The sequence below is a fragment of the Phacochoerus africanus genome, chromosome 1, assembly GCF_016906955.1.
Source record: "Phacochoerus africanus isolate WHEZ1 chromosome 1, ROS_Pafr_v1, whole genome shotgun sequence".
NCBI classification, from domain to species: domain Eukaryota; kingdom Metazoa; phylum Chordata; class Mammalia; order Artiodactyla; family Suidae; genus Phacochoerus; species Phacochoerus africanus.
This window is the reverse complement of record NC_062544.1, coordinates 178718554-178739238: the sequence shown is the minus strand read 5'-3', so window position 1 is coordinate 178739238 and position 20685 is coordinate 178718554. Positions and strand designations below refer to the sequence as shown.

The 20685-nt window shown below is 39.5% G+C and overlaps 1 protein-coding gene across 3 annotated transcripts in view; it reads right to left on the bottom strand.

Annotated features, from left to right (window-relative positions):
* MLF1 (myeloid leukemia factor 1) overlaps positions 1-20194 on the bottom strand; it is a 37221-nt gene extending 17027 nt beyond the window's left edge. Inside the window, exons 1-2 of one of the 3 annotated variants that reach the window (XM_047785527.1) lie at positions 20013-20194; positions 355-502 (exon numbers count right to left, since the gene is read on the bottom strand). In XM_047785527.1, coding sequence (XP_047641483.1) covers positions 355-502; positions 20013-20059 — 195 coding nt within the window. In that variant the 5' untranslated portion in view covers positions 20060-20194. The remainder of the gene's footprint in view (positions 1-354; positions 503-20012) is intronic. The other 2 variants (XM_047785508.1, XM_047785517.1) reach the window with 2 other exon arrangements.
* Between the last annotated feature and the right edge of the window lie 491 nt (positions 20195-20685).

Genomic DNA, 20685 nt, shown 5'->3' with positions numbered 1-20685 from the left:
TCGACCAGACTAGTATCCATGAGGACGCAGATTCAATCCCTGGCCTCACTCAGTGGGTTAAGGATCTGGCATTGCCATGAGCTGTGGTATAGGTTGCAGACACAGCTTGGATCCTGCGTTGCTGTGGCCGTGGTGTAGCCTGGCAGCTACAGCTCCAATTCGACCCCTAGCCTGGGAAATTCCATATGCTGCAGGTGTGGCCCTAAAATAAATAAATAAGAATGCACCTTTCCAAAAGGTCCCTCCTTTTATATAACAGTTGTTTCTATAACGTAAATATTAGTCATGCCCTATTATCAGAGAGATATTCCTCTGTAATACATTTCTTCACTAATTTCAAAATAAAGAACTTACGGTCAGGGAATTTTCCTCATCCTCGTGTCCTGTATGATTACGAGCTCTTCGTCTCCCATCAGAGATGCTGAACATATCTCTTCCGAAAGGTTCAGAAAAATTTCTCATCATCTGTCGCATACTCTCTCGGTGTGCAATAAAAGAATCACTGTTGAAAATACATATAATCATGTAAGAGTAAGTGCTGGAATTTAAATCATAAGTAGGCACCTTGATAATACAACGAATAATTTTGGATGAATATGCTTGATAAAGAGACAAGAGTTTAGGAGACTAGATTTATCTCATCAAGACCCACTATTCATGAATAGATAACCTGTTCTATTTGGTATCTACCATAATTCATTTATGTATCATAGCACAAACATACCTTTATTTACCCCTTACTGTATAAAATTGATAAACACATCCCAGGTAGTTTAAGCCAATACCAAAGAAAATGGCCAAAAAAAAAAAAAGACTCTGAAAAAATACTGCTACCATTAGAGACCACTTTGGGCAGTCAACAATATAAATCTGGCGAGAACGAATAAAGGATACTGGCTTGTTTTTTAAAAAATTCTTATTCATGAAATATGAGCATTGAGAACCATAGCTATGTTATGAACACGATAAAGATAAAACATTATTTTAGCAAAGACAAAGGTGCAGATCACTTCTGTAAGGCTAACTTCTGTTTCTAAGAACTCTACATACTAGAAATCACCACATAGTAAAGTATCTTCTAAGTCTTAAGATAGTGGTTCTCAAACTTTTGTTGAAATTACCAACTAACTAGTGGACAGTTTAGAGATGCAGATTCCTTCCACACCTCAACCTCCCAATCAAATTCACAAGCTCTTAGCATGGTTTGTGGACATCTCTGGTGATCATAGCTCAAGTACACCTTCGCCAGCCTTTGAGGAATATTGCCTCTTGCATCTGTTGTACCTGAGTTAATTAGAACCCAAGCCTCTCTCTGAGTCTCCATTTCCACTGCTGTAAAAGGAGGATAATATCACAGTCCTTGTTGCTGAGATGAAATCATGCAATCTGAAGGTACAAACCACAGAATCCGACCCATAAAGTAAACTCAGTGTTAATTTCCCTTACCTTCTCTTCTCAACATGTCTGAATGCTATTCCCGATTATTCTATTATTAAATGCCTCTAATGACAACCCACAGAATGGGATAAAATCTTTGCAAGTGAATCACCTGACAAGGGATTGATCTCCAAAATTTATAAACACCTCCTACTGCTCAATACCAAAAAAACAAACAACCCCATCAAAAAATAGGCCAAAGATCTAAACAGACAATTTTCCAAAGAAGACATACAGATGGCCAAAAAACACATGAAAAGCTGTTCAACATCACTCATTATTAGAGAAATGCAAATCAAAACCACCATGAGGTACCACCTTACACCAGCCAGAATGGCCATCATCTAAAAGTCTGCCAACAATAAGTGCTGGAGAGGGTGTGGAGTAAAAGGAACCCTAGGACACTGTTGGTGGGATTGTAAATTGGTGCAGCCACTGTGGAAAACAGTATGGAGATGACTCAGAAAACTACCACTTGATCCAGCAATTCCACTCCTGGGCATCTATCCAGAGAAAACCACGACTCGCAAAGACACATGTATTCCCGATTATTCTATTATTAAATGTCTCTAATGAAAAAGACATATTTTATTTAAAAACAATAATCACATTCCAGGCCCTTTTCTACATGCTGTATAAATACCAGTGTTCTTAACCTGATGCTACCCCATTCACCCCAAATCCCATTCAAGAATCTTTTTTTCTGCCTTGTCACATGGTTTCTCAACCTCATTTTAGTTGGAAAGTCACCGACCCACTGGTCAATTCCTTATTGCTCATTCTAGAACTGAAAGCACATCACCACTGGAGCTCACTTTACCATGGCCATCTTGTGTTTCCCTGAGTTCCCTTTTAGGACTGGTGCCCCCACAGAGTTTGCTCTCCTTTCAGACTTCACCTCATTTTCACCTGCCATAGACCACTCAATTCTAATTCCAAATCCCGATCTTCTGGTGTTAGCCTGAGAAAGCTCAAAAATTCCACCTTCCCTCAGTAGTCCCAGGCAGAAAGAGCTTTTCCTTTGGGTTCTGCAGTATTTACATACATAAACCTATCCCAAGGGAGATCAGATTTATTCATAAATCATCTTGGAGGTTAAAAAAGAAAAAGCTTCAAATGCAATTGATGAGCAAGCCACTAAACTGGATCTGTTTATATTTTTAAAGTGGTTTTTTGTTTTTTTGTTTTTTTTTTTTTTTGGTCTTTTTGCCATTTCTTGGGCCGCTCTAGTGGCATATGGAGGTTCTCAGGCTATGGGTCTAATTCGAGGTATAGCCGCTGGCCTACGCCAGAGCCACAGCAATGCCAGGATCCAAGCCGCGTATGCGACCAACACCACAGCTCACAGCAACGCCGGATCCTTAACCCACTGAGCAAGGCCAGGGATCGAACCCGCAGCCTCATGGTTCCTAGTCAGATTAGCTAACCATTGCGCCACAACGGAACTCCATGTGGTTTTTTTGTTTTAGTTCAGTGTTTTTTAAAGTATAAATTACATACAATGAAATTTGTATATTTTAATTGCACAGTTTGATGAATTTTGAAAAATGTTTAGTCATCGCCAACACCACAATCAAGATGTAGAACGTTTCCATCACCCCTAAAAGTGCCCTCTTGTTCCTTTGCAGATAATTACCTCCCTCTGATTCTGGTTACCACTGACAGGTTTTCTGTCACTATAGCTTTCCCTTTCTCAGAATTCATATAATGGAATCAGACATTATGGTGTCTGCTGTGTCTAGTTGCTTTCACTTAGCATAATGCCTCTGTGATTCATCCATGTTATTGGTAGTTTATACCATTTATCAGTAGCTCATTCAGTTTTATTGCTAAGTCCATTGTATGGGTATGATATATATTACAAAATCATCATAAAACTACTTCTAGTTTTTTTGGCTATAATGAATTAATCTTCTATGAATATTCATGTACTGGCCCTTGTGTATACATAGCTACATTTCTCTTGAGTAAAATACCTAGGAGTGGGATTGCTGCGTGTATGGAAAGAGTGTGTTTAACTTTTTAAAAAAATGTGAACTGACAGTTCCAGTTGAACTACATTCTTGCTGATACTCGGTATTATCACTCTTTTTAATTTTAGCCATTTCAGTGGTGATGTAATAATATCTCACTGGGTTTTATTTTTTATTATGTCTCATGCATATTTTTTCCTTGATAAAACATCTATTCAAACTTTCCATTTAAGGAAACCAAGTTGCTTATCTTATTGTTATGGAGTTGTAAGAGTCTTTATATATCCTACACATAAGACTTTTATTATATAAGCCTTGAAAGTATTTTTTTCCCCAGTCTTGGATCTGCTTTTTCATTTTCTTAACATCAGCTTACTCAGCCATGATCTTTGTTAGGTCTTCAGTTTTCACCAGACTATGACCTTTGCAGAGAAGTTTTATTTCTGCTTTAGGTTTTTTATCTTTAACTAAACCCAATTCTTACAACATTTTACATATCTCTATAAGCTTCTTTTGTTTGTAGAAGATGAGGAATAAGCAGAATTAAAAACATGAAGAGAAGAATTGGAATAAAGTCAGATGTGGACAATTTGAGGAGAATATGGCAAAAAAAGGTAAATTGTGTTGATTATTCTACTGTGCCTTTTAAATTTCCTGTTTCAAAGTTAAAAGAACTTCCATTTAAAAAAATTTTATATCTTCTCGTATGGAAAATTTGTTTGTAGGTTTTTTGGTTTTTTTTTTTTTTAAGGGCTGCACCCTCAGCATATGGAAGTTCCCTGGCTAGGAGTTGAATGGGAGCTGCAGCTGCAGGCCTATACCACAGCCATAGCCACAGCCACAGCCACGCCAGGTCTGAGCCACATGTGCAACCTACTACACTGTAGCTTGCAGCAACACTGGATTCTTAACTCATTGAGTGAGGCCAGGGATCAAACACACATCCTCATGGACACTATGTCTGGTTCTTAACCCACTGAGCCTCAGTGGGAACTCCCTGGAGTTTTTTGTTTGTTTTTCCATAATTACTGAGCTTAATTTCAATTAGGAATATTATAAACTTGATTATCTAGTCTCTGGTAAACTAATGGACTTACTAATTTATACATCTGGTTCCTAGCTTCTAATATGGCCCTGAAATCCCCACTCCTGGTATTCATGCCTTTATCATCTCCTCAATTCTTTAGAGTATGGCTGGATTTACTGACTTGCTTCTAATAGAATATAATAGAAGTGATGGGATATCAATTCCAAAATTGTTTTTAGGGGAGTTCCCGTCGTGGCGCAGTGGTTAACGAATCCAACTAGGAACCATGAGGTTGCAGGTTCGGTCCCTGCCCTTGCTCAGTGGGTTAACGATCCGGCGTTGCCGTGAGCTGTGGTGTAGGTTGCAGATGCGGCTGGGATCCTGCATTGCTGTGGCTCTGGCATAGGCTGGCGGCTACAGCTCTGATTGGACCCCTAGCCTGGGAACCTCCATATGCCGCGGGAGCGGCCCAAGAAATAGCAACAACAACAACAACAAAGACAAAAGACAAAAAAAAAATTGTTTTTAGGAAGACTTTGGTTTCTGCTTGGGTGTTCTTTAGCATGATGGCTAGCCCTGCAGAAGCAGTGGCCATGCTATGAGGCAGCCTGTGGAGAGGCCAATGTGAGCAAGCTTGGGAGGAGATTTTTGAATCCAGCCAATAGCCATGTGAAAGAACATGAAGTATATCCTCCATCAGTCAAGCCTTATGAAGACCATGGCCTTGACTTACAACTTGACTGTAGCCTAAGAGGCCCGGAGTCAGAACTTCTAAGCTGATCCTGGATTCCAAAACAACAGAAATTATAACACGTTTATTTTAAGCTGCTAAGTTACAGCAACAATAGATAACTAATACATGTTATATCCCAAAGAGCAGTGAATAACACATTTAAATCTGCCCTCATTCTGTCAATTTTGTTGGCTTCATCTAATGACTGGGAAAGAAATGAATACAAACTTTGAAATATAAGTAGGTCTGTTTCTGCATTATAAGAAAATGTTTTATAGATTTTCACAATTTTTCCCCCTTTTTAGGGCCATACCAAGCTGCATCTGCAATCTTTAACACACTGAGCAAGGCCACGGATCAAACCAACATTCTCATGGATACTATTGGGGTTCTTAACCCACTGAGCTGCAATGGCAACTCTGAATTTTCACCAAGTTTTTTTTTTTAACTCAATGAATTTTGGTATACTTATAGTTGTACAACCATCATCACAACCCAATTTAATTACATTTACAACCCAAATCCCCAACGCCCCCCCCCTCCCCGGGGGCTGTCTCCTTTGGTAACCACAAATTTTTCAAAGTGTGTGAGTCAGTTTCTGTTCTGCAAATAAGTTCACTGTATCCTTTTAAAATTTATTTATTTTGCTATTTTAGGGCCACACCCGAGGCATATGGAGGTGTCCAGGCTAGGGGTCGAATTGGAGCTATAGCCACTGCCTACACCACAGCACAGCAATGCAGGATCTGAGCCGAGACTGTGACTTACACAGCTCATGGCAATATTGGGTCCTTAACCCACCGATTGAGGCCAGGGATCGAATCCATGTCCTCATGGATCCCAGTAGGGTTTGTTAACTGCTGAGCCACGAAGGAAACTCCCACTGTATCCTTCTTTTAGATTCCATGTACAAGTGACAGCATATGACATTTGTATCTCACTGTCTAACTTCACTTAGCAATGATTATTTCTAGGTCCATCCATGTTGCTGCAAATGCCATTATTTCATTCCCTCTTACAGCTGAGTAATATTCCACTGTGTATACATACCACATCTTTATCCACTCCTCCATCAATGGAGTAGTGTAGGTTGCTTCTATCTCTTGGTTATTGTAAATAGTGCTGCAATAAATATTGGAGTACATGTATATTTTCAAGTCATGGTTTTCTCTGGAGAGATGTCCAGGACTAGGATTGCTGAATCAAATGGTAATTATATTTTTAGATTTTTGAAGAGTCTCCATACTGTTTTCTATAGTGGTTTTACCAATTTACTTTCCACCAACAGAGAAAGACGGTTCCCTTTTCTCCATACCCTCTCCAGCATTCATCAAAAAGCCTATAAACAATAGGCCATTCTGGCTGGTGTAATGTGGTATCTTACAGTAGTTTTAATTTGCATTTCTCTAATAATTAGTGATGTTGAACATCTTTTCATGTGTTTTTCAGTCATCTGTATGTCTTCCTTGGAGAACTGTCCATTTAGATCTTCTTCCCATTTTTTGATGGGTTTTTTGTTTGTTTGTTTTGTTTTGTTTTGGTATTGAGCTACAGGAGGTGTTTATATATTTTGGAGATTAATCCTTTCTCAGTTGCTTCATTTGCAAATATCCTCTCCCATTCTGTGGGCTTTTGGCTTTGTTTAGGGTTTCCTTTGCTGTGTAAAAACTTTTAAGCTTAATTAGGTCCCATTTGTTTATTTTGTTTTTATTGTCATTACTCTAAGAGGTGGATCTGAGAAGATATTGCTGTGGTTCCAATTTTCACCAAGTTTTGAGCCTATGTTTGGGATGACATAAAACAAACCTCAACTGAGGGTGGGGTTTCTCAGACAGATAGTGGTCTCACCCTAAAGCAGTTGATACTGAGGTACAATGAGCCCATGGAACTTTGATCAGAAGATCAAGTCTCCTATATTAAAACACTTGAGCCAGAGAAAACTAACTCTGGTTTAAATGAACAATTCCCTTTCCTCCCCTCTCTCCCTGCCCCTAAGTCCAACAAAAGTCACTACAGAAGTTCAGAACTGCACATATTGATTGCAATGGAAGTGCTTCTGCATGCAGAAAGCACCCAGGTGGGTAGAGACTTTATTTAAGAATAGTAAGCAAGTGGAAGTTCCTGTCATGGCTCAGCAGACAAATCTGACTAGCATCCATGAAGACGCAGGTTCGATCCCTGGTCTCACTCAGTGGGTTAAGGATCTAGCATTGCCATGAGCTGTGGTGTAGGCTGCAGATGTGGCTCGGATCTGATGTTGCCACGGCTGTGGCTACAGCTCCGCTTGGACTCCTAGCATGGGAACCTCCATATGCCACAGATGCAGCCCTAAAAAGACAAAAAAAAAAAAAAAGTACTCAAGTCTCCTAAGAAATGGTGGCGAGACAAAGTCATATACAGGATGGTTCAGATTCAACTCACATTTATTCTGTATACTGTGCACCAAGCCACAGAGGCTGATTATCGCCATGTAGGACCCTATCTTCTGACAGAGAAGTGAGATTTTATGTTTTAAAATTAAGATTTTACAACTGGGATTTTTATTAGTTTACTATTGCTTCTGTAACACATCATCACAGATTTAGTGACTTAACACAAATTAATTTTCTTACAGTTCTGGAGGTCAGAGGCCCAGAATGGGTATCACTTGGCTAGAATCAATGTGGTGGCAGGGCTGTGTTCCTTCTGGAGGTTGCAATGGGAAATCTGTTTCCTTGCCCTTTTCTAGCTTCCAGAGGCTGCTTGTGTTCCTTGGCTTGTGGCCTCTACCCCCATTTTCAAGACTTCAGCATAGCATCTTCCAATCTCTCTCTGATTCTTCCCTGTTTAAAAGGCCCTTGTGATTAAATTGAGCCCTCCTGAGTAATCCTCGTTATTCTAAGGTTAGCTGATTTATAGCCTTAATTCTATCTATAACCTTCATTCACCCCTACCATGTAAAATGACATATTCACAGCTTTGGAGGATTAGGACATGGACATGGACATCTTTGGGGGGCATTATTCTGTCTACCACAAATATATTGGTAAAATCACATTACTTACAGCAATTTCCAACTGTTCCTGCCTGTTTGCATAAAATAGCATTAGAAGACTAAGAAGCTATAAAATACAGCTTGTGATTTAGTGCTAGTAGAAGGCATGGGATTTCTATGGCTGATGATTAAGACAGGATATTAAAGACCATAAACCTGAATTCAGACAGGCCAAAGGAGATCCTGAGAGCATCAGATCCTGAAGAAGTACCCACCGCAATGGCAGCATTCTCTTGGAACTAATATATATATATATATATATATATTTTTTTAGGGCTGTACCTGTGGCATATGGAGATTCTCAGGCTAGGGGTTCAATTGGAGCTACAGCTGCTGGCGTATGCCAAAGCCACAGCAACGCAGAATCTGAGCCTCATCTGCAACCTACACCACAGCTCACGGCTCCTTAACCCACTGAGTGAGGCCAGGGATCGAACCTTCAACCTCATGGTTCCAAGTTGGATTCGTTTCCACTGGGCCAAGGGAAGTCCTGAACTAATAATTTGTAACTACTGTTTCCTGTAAAATTCAAGGGGACTTTTGAGGTCCTTTATTAGACTACTAAATTACTACAAAGTTTAAGTAAATACTTTACGAAACTCAATGGAAATTACTTTTTGTTCTTAATATACCCAACAAAGGCTTCTAGGAGTTCCCGTCGTGGCGCAGTGGTTAACGAATCCAACTAGGAACCATGAGCTTGCGGGTTCGGTCCCTGCCCTTGCTCAGTGGGTTAATGATCCGGCGTTGTTGTGAGCTGTGGTGTAGGTTGCAGATGCGGCTTGGATCCTGCGTTGCTGTGGCTCTGGTGTAGGCCAGTGACTACAGCTCCAATTCGACCCCTAGCCTGGGAACCTCCTTATGCCACAGGAGTGGGCCACGAAATGGCAAAAAAGACAAAAAAAAAAGGCTTCTATACCTCCCACCCCCCTCCCCCAAACCCTTTCCTGATACTCTTCCAGCTACCATCTCCTTTCCTTTAGCACTTAAAGTCTTCCAATATTGTCTACACTTGTATCCTTTACTTCTTTGTATTTCATTCCCTTTCTTTACAAATGTCTTTTTCCTTCCCTTGACCTCTGCATTGCAACTCCTAGGATTCTCTTAACCTTCCAGTTAAGGAAATTATCTCTATTCCTTGAATTCTCAGCAGCATTTGTAACTTTGGGAGCAATACACTGTTCTCAGCCTTGTTTGGTAAATTTCTCCTTTCCTTCCTGTCCTTCACAGAGCTTCCTTGGCATCACCAATGGATTATCAAAATGTGGATACCTCATCCTTGGGTCAGCCAGGTGCCTGAACCTGCCAAAGCCCTGGGGGCTAGTTACTTCCAGCTTCTATCAGCCTCTCCTCTTGTACCCCAAGGTGCTATGCAAATATTTTCTAATTGTGAATGACATGAAAATGTTGAAAAGCACTGCCCCCAAAGACATACTCCCGCTGGGCTTTACTTGGTCTTCTTTTCCCCACCCTTATTGTCTTCTTAGGGCCACACCTGTGACACATGAAAGTTCCCAGGCTATGGTTCAAATCAGAGCTGAAGCTACTGGCAAACATCACAGCCACAGCAACACAGGTTACAAGCCACATCTGTGACCTACACCACAGCTCATGGCAACTATGGATCCTTAACACTGAGTGAGACCAGGGATCAAACCTGCACCCTCATGGATACTAGTCAGGTTCTCGTTACCACAGAGCCATGATGGGGACTCCCTATGAACTATATTTTTTAAACCTGACCACACTTAAATGTTACCAGAGGTACTCATTAAAATGCAGATTCTGGAGACATACAACCAAGGATTTTTGATTTATTGTGTCTGAGCATGGCTGGTAAGCTGCATTTCAACAACCATTTCAAGTAGCTCTAATGCAGTCCAGTTTTCCCAACACCACTTATTGAACAGGCTGTCTTTTCTTCATTGTATATTCTTTTGCCTCCTTTGTCATAAATTAGCTGACTGTAGGTGTGTGGGTTTAATTCTGGCTTTCTATCCTATTCCACTAATCTATATGTCTGTCTTTGTGCCAGTACCATACAAGTTTGATGACTATAGCTTTGTAGTATAGTCTGAAGTCAGGGAGCTGGATTCCTCCAGCACCATTTTTCTTTTTCAGGATTTCTTTAGCTGTTCTGGGTCTTTTGTGCTTCCAAACAAACTTTAAAATATTTTGTTCTAGTTCTGTGAAAAATGTCCTTGGTACTTTGATAGGGATTGCACTGAATCTGTAGATTGCCTTGGGTAGTATAGTCATTTTGATAATACTGACTCCTCCAATCCAAGAGCATGGTACATCTTTCCATCTGTTTGTGTCATCTTTGATTTCTTTCATCAGTGTCTTATACTTTTCAGAGTACAGGACTTTTGTCTCTTTAGGTAGGTTTACTCCTAAGGATTTAATTCTTTTGGATGTGATGGTAAAGGGGATTGCCTCCCTAATTTCCATTTCTGGTCTTTCATTGTTAGTATATAGTAAAGCAGTCGATTTCTGAGTATTAATTTTGTATTCTGTGACTTTACCAAATTCATGGATGAGCTCTAACAGTTTTCTGGTAGAGTCTTTAGGATTCTCTAGGTATAGTATCATGTCATCTGCAAATAGTGATTGTTTTACTTCTTCCTTTCCAATTTGGATTCAGTTTATTTCTTTTACTTCTCTGATTGCTGTGGCTAGGACTTGCAAAAGTACGTTGAATAGTAGTGGCAAGAGCAGACATCCTTGTCTTGTTCCTGATCTCAGCGGGAATTCTTTCAGCTTTTCACCATTGAGAATGATGTTAGCTGTGGGTTTGTCATATATGGCTTTTATTATGTTGAGGTAGGATCTGTCTATGCTCATTTTCTGAAGGGTTTTTATCAGAAATGGGTGTTGGATTTTGTCAAAGGCTTTTTCTGTGTCTATTGAGAGGATCATATGGTTTTTATTCTTCAGTTTGTTAATGTGGTGTATCGCACAGATAGATTTATGGATATTGAAGAACGCTTGCATCCCTGGGATAAAACCCTCTTGAGCATGATGTACAATCCTTTAAATGTATTGTTGGATGGGGTTTGCTAGTATTTTCTTGAGGATTTTTGCATCTATGTTCATCAGTGAAATTGGCCTGTAGTTTTCTTTTTTTGTGTGTGGTATCTTTGTCTGGTTTTGGTATCAGGGTGATGGTGGCCTCATTGAATGAATTAGGGAGTATTCCTTCCTCTGCGATTTTTTGAAATAGTTTCAGAAGGACAGGTGTTAGCTCTTCTCTAAATGTTTGATAGAATTCGCCTGTGAAGCCATCTGGTCCTGGACTTTTGTTTGTTGGAAGTTTTTTAATCACAGTTTCAATTTCAATACTTGTGATTGGTCTGTTCATCTTTTCTATTTCATCTTGGTTTAGTCTTGGAAGATTGTACTTCTCTAAGAATGTGTCCATTTTTTCTAGGTTTTCCATTTTATTGGTGTATAGTTGCATATAGTAGTCTCTTATGATCCTTTGTATTTTCTGTGATGTCCATTGTAATCTCTCCTTTTTCATTTCTAATTTTAATGATTTGAGTCCTCTTTTTTTCTCAATTAGTCTGGCTAAGGGTTTATCAATTTTGTTGATCTTTTCAAAGAACCAGGTCTTTGTTTCACTGATCTTTTCTACGGTTTTCTTTGTTTCTATTTCACTGATTTCTGCTCTGATCTTTATGATTTCTATCCTTCTACTAACTTTAGGTCTTGTCTGTTCTTCTCTCTCGAACTGCTTTAGCTGTAAAGTAAAGTTACTTTGTTTATTTGAACTTTTTCTTGTTTTCTGAGGTAGGCTTGTGTTGCTATAAACTTTCCTCTTAGAACAGCTTTTGCTGCATCCCATAGGTTTTGGAGTGTCGTATCTTTGTTGTCATTTGCTTCTGGGTAGTTTTTAATTTCCTCTTTGATTTCTTCAGTGATCCATTGGTTGTTTAGTAGCATGTTGTTTAGTCTCCATGTGATTGTATTTTGCAGTTTTTTCCTTGTTGCTGGTTTCCAGTTCTGTAGCACTGTGGCCAGAAAAGATGCTTGATGTGATTTCAATTTTCTTAAAGTTACCGAGGTTGCATTTGTAGCCCAGGATGTGATCAATCTTAGAGAATGTACCATGTGCACTTGAAAAGAATGTGTATTCTGTTGCTTTTGGATGGAATGTCCTATAAATATCTAATAAGTCCATCTGGTTTAATGCTTCATTCAGGGCCTGTGTTTCCTTATTGATTTTCTGTCTGGATAATCTGTCCATTGCTGTAAGTGGGGTGTTAAAGTCCCCCACTATTATTGTGTTATTGTTGATTTCTCCTTTTAAGGTTGCTAGCAGTTGCCGTATATATTGTGGTGAACCTATGTTGTGTGAGTAGATATTTAAAATTATTATATCTTCTTCTTGGATTGATCTTTTGATCATTAGGTAGTGTCCTTCCTTGTCTCTTAAAATATTCTTCATTTTAAAGTCTATTTTGTCTGATATGAGTATTGCTACTCCAGCTTTCTTTTGATTCCCGTTTGCATGGAATATTTTCTTCCATCCTCTCACTTTCAATTTGTATGTGTCCCTAGAAGTGAAGGGTCTTTTGAAGACAGCATGTATATGGGTCTTGGTTTTGTATCCATTCAGCTAGTCTGGGTCTTTTGGTTGGGGCATTTAGTCCATTAACATTTAAGGTAATTATTGATATGTATGTTCTTACTGCCATTTTATTAATTCCTTTCGATTTGTTTTTGTTGATCTTTTTTCTCCCTTTTTCTCGTGTTCTCTCCTCTTCTGGTCTGATGACTATCTTCAGTGTTGTATTTGAGTTGATATTTCTTATTTGCTTCTGTATCAATTGTAGATTTTTGGTTTGCAGTTATTCTGAAGTTTTGATAGAAAAGATATATATATGAGATTGTTTTAAGTTGTTGGTCTCTTAATTGCAAGTGCATCTCCAGTGTCTTGCATTTGTACCCTCCTCTTCCACAATTTCTGATTTTGGTGGCATAATTGCATGTGGATTATTCTGTATCTTTACTGTAAATATACCTTTACTGGTGAGCCTTGTCATATGCGGTATTTTTGTTTCTGGTAGTGGCCTTTTCTTTTCTGCCTAGAGAAGTTCCTTTAGTATTTGTTGTAAAGCTGGTTTAGTGTTGCTAATTCTCTTAACTTTTGCTTATCTGTGAAGGTTTTGATTTCTCCTTCAAATCTGAATGAGAGCCTTGCTGGATAAAGTAATCTTGGTTGGAGGTTTTTTCGTTTCATCACGATAAGTATATCACACCACTCCCTTCTGGCCTGCAAAGTTTCTGCTTAAAAATATGCCAATAACTTTATCGGGGTTCCCTTGTATGTTATTTGTTTCTTTTCCCTAGCTGCTTTCAATATCTTCTCATTGTCTTTAATTTTGGTCAGTTTGATTAATATGTTTCTTGGGGTATTTCTCCTTGGATTTATTTTATATGGTACTCGTTGTGCTTCCTGGATTTGAGTGAGTGGCTTCCTTCCCATGTCAGGGAAGTTTTTGTCTATTATCTCTTCGAATACTTTGTCTGTCCCTTTATCTCTCTCTTTACCTTCTAGCACCCCTATAATATGGATGTTGGTGTATTTAATGTTGTCCCAGCGTTCTCTGAGATTCTCTTAATTTCTTTTCAATCTTTTTTCTCTTTTCTGTTCTGTATCCATGATTTCCACTAATCTGTCCTCCACCTCACTTGTTCGTTCTTCTGCCTCCTGAATTCCACTGTTGGCCACTTCTAATGAATTTTTTATTTCAGTTATTGTGTTTTGCATCTCTTCTTGTTTAAGTTTTATATCTTGTATCTCTTTGCTCAGTATTTCCTATAAATTATCCCTCTTTGCCTCCAGTTTATTTCCAGTTTCTTACATCATTTTCAGCATCAACAGCCCAAAGTTTTTTTCCTGGAGGCTGAGAATCTCCTGATTACTTAGCTGTTTTTCTGGGGGTTTTTCTTTCTCCCTCATCTGAGTTACAGTTCTCTGTCTTTTCATTTTTATAGGTTTTTGGTGTGGTGATCTTTCTGCAGACAATAGAGTTGTAGCCTCTTTTACTTCTGGCGTCTGTCCCCCTTGTGGCTGAAGTTGGTATGGGGGCTTGCTGCAGGCGTCCTGATGGGAGAGACTGGTGCTTGCCCACTGGTAGGTGGAGCTAATTCCTATCCCTCTGGTGAGTGGGGCTTTGTCTCTGGGTGAGATTAGAGGTGGCTGTGTGCCTGAGGGGTCTTTAGGCAACATGTTTACTGATGGATAGGAAAGCATTTCAGATAATTGACATGGCAGTCCTATTCATCAAGGGAAATTCTTTCCATCCACTACACATGGTGTGGAGTAAGAAGATTCTTATGGCTCTCTTGATCATAAAGAAATGTTTCAGTGAGGTGTCAGGGTCCATAAAGGAAATACACCAGGTAACTTTAAGTTTCAACACGAGAAATAATGCATACGACATTCATGACAGACTCTTTCAGAGCGTGGGGTATGACTTCTAAAAATTTATAACAAAGTCCACAGGGTTGGGCATATAGTAGAAACCTAAGAAATACGTGAAGACTGAATTACATTTCCATAGTGAATTTTATATTCCTACTGTTTAGAAGCACAGTTTAAAATGGGGGTGCAGTCAGAGTTTACTTGTGGCACAGCAGGTTAAGAATCTGATGTTGTCATTGCAGTGGCTCAGGTTGCTGCTGTGGTACAGGTTCGTTCCCTGGCCTGGGAACATCTATATGCCATGGCCACAGCCAAATAAGAATAGAATAGAATAGAATAGAATAGAATAGAATAGAATAGAATAGAATAGAATAGAATAGAACAGAACAGGGGTATGGCAGAAGCCTTTGATATTAAGAGTTGTAAGAATGACTATGGCTCCTTCCTATCCTGTAAGTACTCTCCTACTTTTGCTTGGATGTTTACAAAATTCATTGATAAAACGGAGTATTATGATGTGATCCAATGGTACAGCCACTATGTCATAATCATGTTGCGCTCCTTGGTTCCTAAGTCAATGGTTTGTACCTATCAAATGGAAGAATGCCTCAAGTGAAAAGTCTTGCTTCTCTAATAAGGTGCTTTTCTTTTATTTCCTGCTGTGGCAATATTTTCAATCAAGAAGGTATCAGTCAATGCCTGTCTTGTATATGTAATACATTCATTTTTTTAAAATTTTTTATTTTTAGGTCCGCAGCTTCAGCACATGCAAGTTCCCAGGCTAGGGGTCAAATTGGAGCTACAGCTACTGGCCTACACCACAGCCACAGCTCCAAGCTGCATCTGCAACCTACACCACAGCTCACAGCAATGCCGGATCCCCAACCCACTAAGCAAGGTAAGGGATCAAACCTGCATCCTCATGGATAATAGTCAGGTTTGTTTCTCCTGAGCCATGATGGGAACTCCCTACATTCTCTTTTAACTCAGTGAAGAGGTTAAAGCAGTGTCCTCCAAAGTGCATAATAAGTAATTTTTTTTTAAAATTAAAAAGAGCCAGGAGTTCCCGTCATGGCGCAGTGGTTAACGAATCCGACTAGGAACCATGAGGTTGTGGGTTCGATCCCTGCCCTTGCTCAGTGGGTTAACGATCCGGCGTTGCTGTGAGCTGTGGTGTAGGCTGCAGACGTGGCTCGGATTCCACATTGTGTGGCTCTGGCGTAGACTGGCAGCTACAGCTCCGATTAGACCCCTAGCCTGGGAACCTCCATATGCCATGGGAGCAGCCCAAGAAATGGCAAAAAGACAAAAAAAAATTAAAAAGAGCCAATGTATATGTAAATTTTAGTCCCTGAAGAGAGTAAAGAGTTAGAAAAACTAATATCCTGTGAGTATCTGCAAGGTTTCTTTAACCAAAGACTAGTCATCACAATATGATATCCATATGAAGAGTTCAGGTGGCTTAAAGAAATGCTAACAATTTATGATGAAAAATAAAACTAATTTGCCAACCTGTTTCTGAGCTTTTAATGTCTAATGGCTATTAGGTGGTAAAATAGCTATTCTTTGTAGACTTGCATGATCAGAATTTCATTTCTTTGGCTCAGAAGATTTAAAGTTCATGTTTCTGTACAAAGCAGAAATTTCTAGATTGTACTAAATATACATAAACTTTTAAATTTAATAATTAACATTTTTTAGGGCATAGGATAGATGCTAAAACAATTTTAACCTCAAATAAATGTTCCTGTCCATACATACATATTTCTATTCTTAAGCAAATGCAAATGGGAGGACAAAGTAATATTCCTAAGAGCAAAACTACAGGCCAGGAACTTCAAGTTTTTAGTCGTTGTGTTTTTAGGCAAATTACAACTATTATTTACTTAAAAAGTATATATGAAGGTATACTGTAAGGCAGTTTTCACTGAAATAGTTTCATCTCTGAAACATTATGATACCAAAAAAGTCCCAAATGTATAATAAAATACCAAACTTTGTATCACTTTTAAAATTTCCCTTTAATTTTCTGATGAAACATTTAACATTTGCTATTATAGGAAGGTAAACATTAGAAGTGAATATATTTGAATTAAAAACTACAGATATTTGCCTTTTACCCAAATCTCTAAAATGTTTGATAATTTGACCAGTCTCAAATAATAATTCTAATTTAATAGTTCTAATTTTATGTCTAAGATATATATTTTTTTGTCTTCTCATTTTTGATTAACTAATACATCAAGAGTGTGCTTCTTATTGATATGCCACATTCTGAACTAAGGAATTATTTAGAAAGTGGTACAGCTGGGCAAACTGTCTTACACAAAGCCTATTTTATAATAAAGTATTTAATAACTCATGAAATATTGAATACTGTACTAAAATTGAAACACAGGATGGTTTTAAGTGGGTGAGTTGATCATCCTCATTATCACAGTGCTGACTGGGAGCTGAGGCTTGCTACTGCTGCCTGCCTCAAGAAAGAGTCTTGTACCGCATGTCGCTAGCTCAGGAAAAGACTTTAATTCGAAATTCAAAGTATGGTTTCTAACGCATGTGTAATCCTTTCACATCATTGTAGAGTTGAAAAATCTTAAGTGGAACTGTGGTAAATCGAGGACCATCTGTAATTACTTTCAGCAATCAAAAAATAAGCCGAACACCACATTAACTATAAGAGTAAAGGACACCTATTGTCATTAAATGATATTTACTGAAAACTTTCTACATGTCAGACACTAAAACTGCCACTAGGGAGCCCAATAAACAGAAACATAACGTTAGCAACAGTGATAATATTTACATAAAAGATGGTGGGAATGGAACCATTGTGTGTTCCTTAAGGTCACTGAATGATTTAATAAGGAGTCTGTCCCCTTTATGAATTCCTTATGCTTGACTTAAGTAATGGATACTCATTTAGTTTGGGGTTTGGGTAAAAGGGGTCAAATGACAGATTACTTAAATATAAACTCAGATTATCTTTCTCCCTTACCTCCCCATCTCACTTTAATTATGTTTACTCTCTATGTTGTCAATTTTGTAGCAAAGAAATTATAGTTTTATAAAGTTAAATAATTTCATCCCAAATTTCTATGATATGGCTGCCTGCATTTGAAGAAAGCTACAGAGAGTCAGTAGGACTAAAAGACCTACTGACGTGTAGCTGATGGTCCTAACCATCCTGGGCACAGGAGAAGGGTGTTCTTTGATGTATGCCTACTATTTGTGGTCTGTTACTATTTCTGGCCTGACTCTTGGGTTCATTGCCTTTGCTCAGAAAGAGTTACCCAAGAGTTTAAATTATACCTTTGCTACACCTTTTTTTTTTTTTCCTTTTTAGGGCTGTACCCGTGGCATATGGAAGTTCCCAGGCTAGGGGTCTAATCAGAGCTACAGCTGCTGGCCTACACCACAGCCACAGCAACACCAGATCCGAGCCATGTCTGTGACCTACACCACAGCTTACGGCAACACTGGATCCTTAACCCACTGAGTGAGGCCAGGGGTTGAACCCGCATCCTCACGGATCCTAGTTGGGTTTCTTACCCACTGAGCTACAAAAGTAACTCCTGCTACACGTTTTAAAGAATGCACTAATTCTACACATATGGTTTAGTTAAGGCCATTGCTTTTTGTTGTTGTTGTTGTTGTTTTGCTTTTTAGGGCTGCACCCGCAGCATATGGAGGTTCCCAGGCTAGGGGTCCAATTGGAGCTACAGCTGCCAGCCTACACCACAGGCACAGCAACGCAGTACTTGAGCTGCATCTGTGACCTACACGACAGCTCACAGCAACACCAGATCCTTAACCCACTAAGCGAGATCAGGGATCAAACCCGCATCCCCATGGATCCTAGTTGGGTTTTTTAACTGCTGAGCCATGGCAGGAATTCCCATTGCTCTTTTTAATGCAACACTTAGCTATCATCTATTGTACTGATGTCACAATTACATAAGAACCACTTTAACAGCTCAACTAATCTTTGTATATATTTAGTCCCTACTCTCAGAGACTTTTAAAAGAGCAAACCATAATACAAAACTTGAAATTTGTTAAAATGATACTGGTCATAAAGGACCCAAGTGCTCCTAAACAAGTTAATTAAAAGAGTATGATAAATTTTCCTGAGTCTATATACTCCTTAATTATAATGAATAACTTTTAGAATTAAGTGTTAATAATTTTATTTTTCTACATTAATCATCTCATCTTTTCTACTATTAATTTTCTCTCAATTATTACTTCTATCTTATTTGGTTTTAATACAGTACTAAAATATTTTAAGCCAATATAATATTCTCCTTTAAAGAACAAAAATCTTCATAGTAAACTGTTAACATTTTAACCTTTTAAAAAGTCCCCAAGTTGCATAGATATTTTAAGTGATCAAAATAAACTAGGACAGGAAGTCAAAACCTGTCCCAGTGGCAAAACACTTGGGTTAAAAAAGTAACACATTTTCCTGTTTTAGAGATCCAACTAGATTGTGTTATTACTTTTATACAACCGCCAAAGAAGAACTTAAAAGACAAAGCAAACCCCAGCAAACTTCATCATAATGAAACTAATTAATTTCTGGATGCCTTCTCTTAAGGCATCACATTATTTCACTTGGAACCATTCACAGGTTGGCACTTGTTTACCCGAGGTGTTAAATGCACCCTCTTTCTGCTTCCCTGTCCTATTTGGAGTCCCTTTCCAAACCTAGCACTGTAACAAAGCGAGCAAAGGAAACAAACACTGCACCTGGCAACTTCCAACCACTTCCAGGGGAGAGACAGCACAGCTCTCCAACTTTGTTGTGCTCTTATAAACACATGTTATAGAAAATACTGTTTTTAAAAAAACTTCCCCTTTTCGAAGACTTGTTATCTTATTAAATATTTTCTGCCCCTCATTTGAGGTTGAAACAGGTGTAGAGAGGGTCCTGTAAGCAGAATTTTCACCAGAAGTTCAACCGAGAAGGCAGTTACCATCACCTGCAAAGCTTCTGCTGCTGAGAAGGCAGGACTAGAAAACCGGAAGTATCGGATTTGAGGGTTGCTGGGTACCCGAATTCAGGCCAAGTGGAGAGCAGCCTGGACCCGGGATTGTTGGAGGTGAGGGGAGCCTACTTAGACTACCTCACGCCCCCAAATCCTTCTCTTCCCTTCTCCCATTATCCCCAAACCCTCCTCTCCATCAAACGCCTCTAAATCCTCTTTCCCTTCCCACTTGCGCCCTAAATCTTCCTGAAGCTGCCTCCTAGGGTAACCCTAATTCCTTCTCACCCTCTTTCGAGTTTTAACTGGCTCTCCTCTCTTAAAATAGCGCCACTCAAGATCCCTGAATTCCCGCGCGACCGCTGGCTCCCGGCCCCAGGTACTCACGAGAAGAAGGGGTCATCCTCAAAGCTGCTGCTCAGCATCCCGAACATCCTGGCTTTGTCTCGGGCGGCGGCGTCCGCGGACAGATTGGAAAACGGTGTAACTCGCCGCGTCCGCGACCGGAGCCAGCCAGCCCAGCACTGTCAACACTTCTCTCCCGGCCTCAAGGCCCAAACTCGCCGGGAAAGGCGGTGCTTGACGCTGAGCTGCTTTCCCATTGGAGGCTAGTCCCATAACGTCACCAAGAGGAGGCGGGGAACAGTGTGCCGCTGCCATGGCAACCACGATCAACAAAGCGGAGGCTGGAGGTTTGGCCACGTGCCAGCCAGGCTACCCATGGGAAGCCTCCTGTGGGACGAGAAAGCTTGTTCTCCAAGCTGCAGAGGCAAAAACTAGTCTACCCTCTGCGTGACCTTGGGAAAATCACCCTCGGCCTCGAACCCCAAAGTCTCTTTTCGGGAAAATGAAGATGGGTCAAGATTTGGGCTAAATAGTATCCAAAGATCTAATCACTGGCTACATTTTACGATCCACAGCAGAATCCTATATCCAAAACACTTTTTGGTGGTTGGTCTGAAGGTGTGAGCAAATAATAAGAAAAAAAGTGCAAAAAAGTTTTTGAGCACAGTTATTAAATACTGTACTCAGTACTTGAGGGAAATGGGATGAGGCCTAT